Raw genomic sequence first — 6,659 nt, 5'->3', positions numbered from 1 at the left:
AATGCAATTCATCTCTTGATTTCCTGGCTGCTGTTACCAAGAGTGTTGACTGTGGAGCCAAGTAAACTAAAACCGTTAACTATCTCAATCTCTTCACCATCCATACTGACGCTGACAATTGGCCCAGTGGTAAGAATCTTTGTTTTCTTGATATTGAGCTTCAATCCATATAGGAAGCTGCAGTCCTTGACCTTCTACAGCAAGCACTTCAGGTCCTCCTCAGTTTCAGCAATCAGGGTTGTGTCATTTGCATAACACAGGCTGTTGATGACTCTTCCACCAATCCTGATGCCACACTCCTCCTCATACAGCCCAGCGTCTCGGATGATCTGTCCTGCATACAGATTGAAAAGGTGAGACAGAATACATCCCTGACGAACGCCCTTCTTGATTTTGAACCATGTAGTGTCTCCTTGCTCTGTTCTGATGACTGCCTGTTGGTCCAAGTATAGGTTTCGTATTAGCACAATCAAATGTTCTGGGATACCAATTCTTCTCAGAGTCTGCCACAGTTTGTTGTGATCCACACAGTCATAAGCCTTTGCATAGTCAATGAAGCACAGATAGACATTCTGGTATTCTCAGCTTTCTGCCAAGATCCGTCTTACATTAGCTATAATATCCCTAGTACCACGACCTCTTCTAAATCCAGCCTATACAGCTGGCAGTTCTCTGTTGACATATTGTTCCAAATGTTTTTGGATAATTTTCAGCAGAATCTTGCTCGCATGTGATATTAATAATATTGTTCGATAATTTCCACACTCCGTTGGGTCACCTTTCTTTGGAATGTAAATAAATACTGATCTTTTCCAGTCAGTCAACCAGCTGGCTGTCCTCCAGATTTCTTGGCACAACTTAGTGAGTACATCCAGGGCAGTGTCTGTTTGTTGAAATATGTCAATTGGTAAGCCGTCAACTCCTGGAGCCTTGTTTCTTGCCAATTCCTTCAGAGCAATTTGAACTTCCTCCTTCATCACCATAAGCTCTTGCTCACATGTCATTTCATGAAATTCTTCTGTGTCAGCCAATTCCTTCTGATACAGTGACTCTGTGTACTCCTTCCATCTTCTCTTGATAATTCCTGGATCATTTAACATTCTACTCAAAGTATCTTTAAGTACAGCCACCCATGGCTTGAATTTGTTTTTCAGCTCTTTTAGCTTAAGAAATGCAGAGCAAGTTCAGCCCTTTTGATTTTCTGACTCCAGCTCTCAGCACATTTCATTATAGTATCTTGCTTTGTCATCCCAGGCTGCCTTTTGAAATTTTCTTTTTAGCTCTTAGATTTCTTGGTTTCTTCCTTTAGCTTTGGCTTCTCGGTGTTCTAATGCAATATTCAGAGTCTCATCTGACATTCATCTTGGTCTTTTCTTCTTTTTCCGCCTTTGTAATGATCTTTTGCATTCTTCATGGACGATTTTCTTGATATCCTCCCAAAGCTCATTTGGTCTACGCTCATTGGTGCTCAAGGCCTTAAACCTGTTCCCGAGATGGTTTTGAAATTCAAGTGGGATAGACTAAGATCAAATTTTGGTTCCCATGGACTTGATTTAATTTTCCTCAACTTTAGCTTGAACTTACATATGAGTAGTTGGTGGTCTGTCCCACAATCAGCACCAGGCCTGGTTTTCACTGCTTGATATTGAGCTAGGAGAGTATAAAAGAGATGAATGGGACCTTCTAAGAGTCAAATCTCTATGCACATCCAAAAACTTCTCCAACATGGTAAAAAGGGAAGCCACAGACTGATAAAAAAAAATGTTTGATAATGACATGTCTGATAAGGTACTTATATCTAGAATTTATAGAACACTTGAGCACCACAACAAATAAAGGTAAACAACCCAAATGAAAAATGGGCATAGGATATGAATAGACACTTCACCAAAGACATTCAGATGGTGAAAAAAAACACAATAAGAAATGTACAAAATCCCTAGCTCTAAGAAAGATGCAAATCAAAACTACTATGGGATATCATCTCACTCCAGTAACAATAGCAAAATTCAACAGAGCAGCAAACAAATAATGCTGGTGAGGTTGTGAAGGCACTGGAACCCTTACTCACTGTTGGTGGGAGTGTGAAATGGAGCAATCACTATATAAGGCAGTATGGCACTTTCTCCATAAGCTGGAAACAGAAATACCATTTGACCCAGCAAGTCCACTACTGGGAATATACCCTAAAGAAACCAGAACTGCCACCCATGCAGATATATGCACACCCATGTTTACTGCAGCTTTGTTCACAATAGCGAAGAGTTGGAAACAACCTAAGTGCCCGTCAACAAACAAATGGATAGAGAAGCTGTGGTATATTCACACAATGGAATACTATGCAGCACTAAAAAACAACAAACTCATGAAATATTCTACAAAATGGGAGATCATGTCAGACATTATGCTGAGTGAACTATCTCAGTCATAAAAGGACAAATACTACATAATGCCACTGTTATAAAAGAGGACTGACATCGGGGTTGGAGGAAAACTATGAAAAGGAGATAAATAATGTATAAACATTGAAACAGACGAGGGAGAAAACTGTATAAAAGGAATATATGATTAGATATTATTGGCATGACTAGAGTCCAGAATAAAAGCTGCATAGTCAAGTGGACTGTGGAAGACACTGTCTAACAATGAAATAGTTTTTTTTTCCAAAGAGAAAAGCGAACTGGGGGTGAGGGGACAGGGAGGAAAATGTGCAACAATGAATACATGGACATCCAAGTTCTGTATAAACTTTCATTAAAATCTGAATTAAAAAATAATTAAAAAAGGAAAAAAGAGCCTAAAATGTGAGCAAATAGGCATAGAAAATATGTATTTTTTTTTCAGAGGCTGTAAGAAAATATGTATTTTTTAAAAATAAGATAAAGATGTGTAATTAATAGCCTCACAGAGAGACCTCAGGGATATCTAGAGCAATGCCTACATATTATTGTAGGAAACTGAGGCACTGAGTGATTACACAATTTACCCATAGGCATAAATGGTAATACTGGAACCAGAAACTAAAAAACAACCTGATTCTTTTGTTTCAGATTAACTTTTTATACTATTTGCAGAATTCTGAAGCCCTATCTAAGTCAAAGTGTCCAGTGCATTACTGTGAATTTTATAAGGCTTGGAGTTTCATTTTACTATTTTAGTTAACTACCAAAGTATAAGGGGTTGTACTTTTTAAAAACGATCTTTCCATCATGACTGTTCATGTTTATTTATTTGCTGCAAAGTCCTTGGTCAGGAACCAAACCCCCAATTATAAAATTCCCTGGGAAAATTTATAATGTGGTTTCTAGGAATGGATTTATTGGGGGGGGGGGAGAAAGAAAAAAAAAAAACCCAAAACAAACCAAAAACAACAACAAAAAAATCCCCAAAACCCAAAAGCACACAAAGAAGTAACACAAGAGTACAAATAGTTAATGGGCTTCAAGAGTTCAGATAAGAGGATAGGAAGGAGGAGATAATGAGGGGAAGTAATGGTCCTTAAGTAGTAGCCAGGAGGGACCAGTCCTTGGAGAAGGACATCATGCTTAGGAAGGGTGGAGGAACAGCAAAGGAGAAGAGGACCCCAGATGAGATGGATTGACACTGGGGTGGAGGGCTAGGTGTATCAGAGTCAGTGAGACTGGCTCAGGACAGGGCAGGCTTCAGAGCTACTGTGCGTAGGATTGCTCTGAGTCCCAGGTGACTGGACAGCACATAATGACAACACTGGTCCTTCTGTATTTTAAAGATGAGGCATGGATTAGCAAAAACATAAAGCACCTATGTAAGTGATGAGGAAGAAATTGTAGTGGGCCCAGCAAAGTGAACTAGGAAGCTACCTACTGGAAAAGGTTAAGAGTATTCCTCATACCCTCCATTATAACCAAAGGAAAATTTGAAAACAGTTCACGATGACAGCTGCACAACATGAAACACATGTCACTGAATTGTACAAGTGAAAATGTTGAAATGGCAAATGGTTTGTCATATTTAGCCTCAAAAATTGGTTACCAATGAGTTGGCAATGGAACACGGCAATCTCCGTATTAGAGCAGAACTTGGCTCCATAGGGTTTTCCAATGGTTGTTTGTGCAGAAGGAGGTCACCAGGGCTTTCTTCTGATGTACCACTGGATGGACTTAAACAATCTTGTGATTAGCAGCCCGGTATGTTAACTGTTTTCACCACCTACCAACTCCACAGAGATTATTTACCACATGCACAAAACAGAATCTAAATCTATGTCCACAGTCATCCTGGGTGAGAGATGGAGACACTGCAAATTCAAGAGTGATCCCTATTTTCTGTGACCTGGGTGCCATGCAGCCACCTGGGGATGGAGTCTGTGGTTTAGGGGAAGATAATTTTGCTCTGAGTTATCTACTGCTCAGCAAAAAACACTCTGCAAAGTTCCACAGTGTCTCCCATGAAGTCTACAGGCTGTGCTCTCTCCAGGAAATGACCAATTCAGGGAGCAGGCTCAGGCCAGGCTTTCTTGGGAGGAGAGGTCACAGAGAGGAGGTAGGAGAAGAAAAGACATCCTTTCCACTAGACTCTGGGAGGAAGGATCCTGTCCGAGAAAATACAGAAATGAGGACTCTGAGTGGCTCAGGAATGTCGACAATGGCGTTGTCTGGGCTTTCTGTAGGATAAAGGGGGAGAGTCTATGTCAATTTCTAGTTCTTAAGAATCTCAATAGTAATACTGTTTCAATGATGGACAAGACAGAAAAATCAGCCCACAGCTGACTCAAGCAGTAAGCAGACACCTCCTGGACCTAGGTGTGCAGAAGAAAAGTTTTTCTAACAGGCACAGCCTGCACCACAGCCAGGCTCTAAATCTTCCAAGCCAAGACCTGCAGTGGAGTCATTCTTGTGCTCTGCAGAAGGAACAGCCCTGTATGCTCAGCACGAGCAATGACCTGATGACTCACCACATCCTTCCTGTCCAGGACCTCCAGGATGTTGCTCAGAAGCTGTGAACTTGCCTCATGGTCAGGCTTGCTGGAGTTGTCGTCTAACTGGCCGCTGAGCTGGTCTATCAGCAGCGGTAGCAGCACATCCCTGCACTCTGAGAAAGAAAATGCAGACAGTGTGTGGCCTGTTAAAAGGTGCAGGATCATCTCGTGTACTGTCTGTCTTCTCTCTGCCTACACACAAAGGTCTATCCCTGGAGCTGAATCTCTGTCAGTCACAGAGAAACTCGGAATTTTAAGCACAAGATTCAATTTAAAAATCATCAAACTACCCCGTCAAAGGTGAACACGTGAATTTAGCAAAATGTTTACAGTACTTCACTTCTTTCAATGTTTGTTAGCATGTGGACTTCATGAAGTATTATCTTTCCCCTATATTTTCCCTCTGAAATTTTTCACTCATTTGAATATTATTATGGTAACCCCCAAATAGTCTGGACATTTAGGAAATGATTATTAACAATGATAATACATCCTCTAATTAGAACTGTGTAGCGTAGGCTTCCTCTATTATGCTCAACTAACCCACCTTTATTATCTCATTTATCTTCTCTGCATTCTTAAAGGCAGAGATTACCATAGTATATTAAAATGTTTAACAGTAGTGTTTTCTACTTAAGAGTATTCACTAGCTCTCTAAAAGCATTAGGCCTACCTCTACAGTGTTCTAAGAACATGGAATCATTATGCACAAATTCACAGGGTCAGAAAATAGCACCCCACAAGAAAGTATTGACATTATAAAAACAAACTCTAGACTTATGAGAAGGCCACTCACTTGTCCAAATTTACTTAACTAGCCTGTGCCAAGACCAGGAGTGTTTTCCCATGAACAACCTGCTCAGCTGTCCCAACTTCTAAGGAGTCCTGCTGACTTACTGTAACACAACATAATATTCAGAACGTAAGTTCATCTTTTGGGATTCCCTGACCTAATACTAAAAAACATAACAAGAGATCCAGCTGCAAAAGAAGTTCCCACACTCTGGAAATAGTTCCCAGAGCTGCTCCACTATAGTGAGACTAGGGTTCATGGGGAAACCACACACTTGACCTTCTCCTCATCAGCTAAGACAGAGAAGAGCAATTTAGAGTTGGTGACCACAGGCATGATAGTAGTCACAAAATAAATGTTTTATCAGTGTTAAAAGTTTCCTCCACTCCAGATTTCCTTTCTGTACCAGCAGAATGCTGGTAAATTGGCTCTCCCTTCTCCTGGGAAAAGCTCTAGCTTAGAGTGTTGCCAATTTCCCTGGTGTAAATATTCCCATCGTGGTCAATTTCCAGTGGCACCACTGAACCTACAGTTGATGAGATGTATTTACAATCGTGTCTTGGCTGTCAGGACAAGAAGGTTCTCAAACAGTATGAGCTCAACCCTATCCCCTTCGTTTTTGAGGTTATACAATAAATACAAGCTGAAGAGGACGCTGAAAAGGGCCAGCTTCCTGCTCTTCTGTTTATTTTCTGCGGCTTCAATTCTGAGGAGAAAATTCTCTAACTGGCAACACACTTGCGGGTCATTCTAATGAAATATTAAAGAACATATTATTTTGCTCCCTTACAAATTAGTGGGAATACCAAGCTGACTTTGTTGTTGTTAGGTGTCATCCTGTTGACTGCTCCTCAGTGACCTTATGAAGGACAATCTGAGCCTTTCTCTCTCCTGTGCCATCCTCACAAT

The 6,659-nt window shown here is 40.7% G+C and overlaps 1 protein-coding gene across 1 annotated transcript in view; it reads right to left on the bottom strand.

Annotated features, from left to right (window-relative positions):
- Positions 1–6,659, bottom strand: part of DOCK5 (dedicator of cytokinesis 5) — a 242,031-nt gene that overhangs the window by 80,704 nt on the left and 154,668 nt on the right. The window contains exon 26 of the mRNA XM_006884916.1: positions 4,934–5,070. Within this exon, the coding sequence (XP_006884978.1) occupies positions 4,934–5,070 (137 nt within the window). The remainder of the gene's footprint in view (positions 1–4,933; positions 5,071–6,659) is intronic.

This window comes from Elephantulus edwardii, unplaced genomic scaffold, assembly GCF_000299155.1.
Source record: "Elephantulus edwardii isolate Elephantulus edwardi_28Jun2011 unplaced genomic scaffold, EleEdw1.0 scaffold00038, whole genome shotgun sequence".
NCBI classification, from domain to species: domain Eukaryota; kingdom Metazoa; phylum Chordata; class Mammalia; order Macroscelidea; family Macroscelididae; genus Elephantulus; species Elephantulus edwardii.
This window is presented reverse-complemented; position numbering and strand designations above follow the sequence as displayed.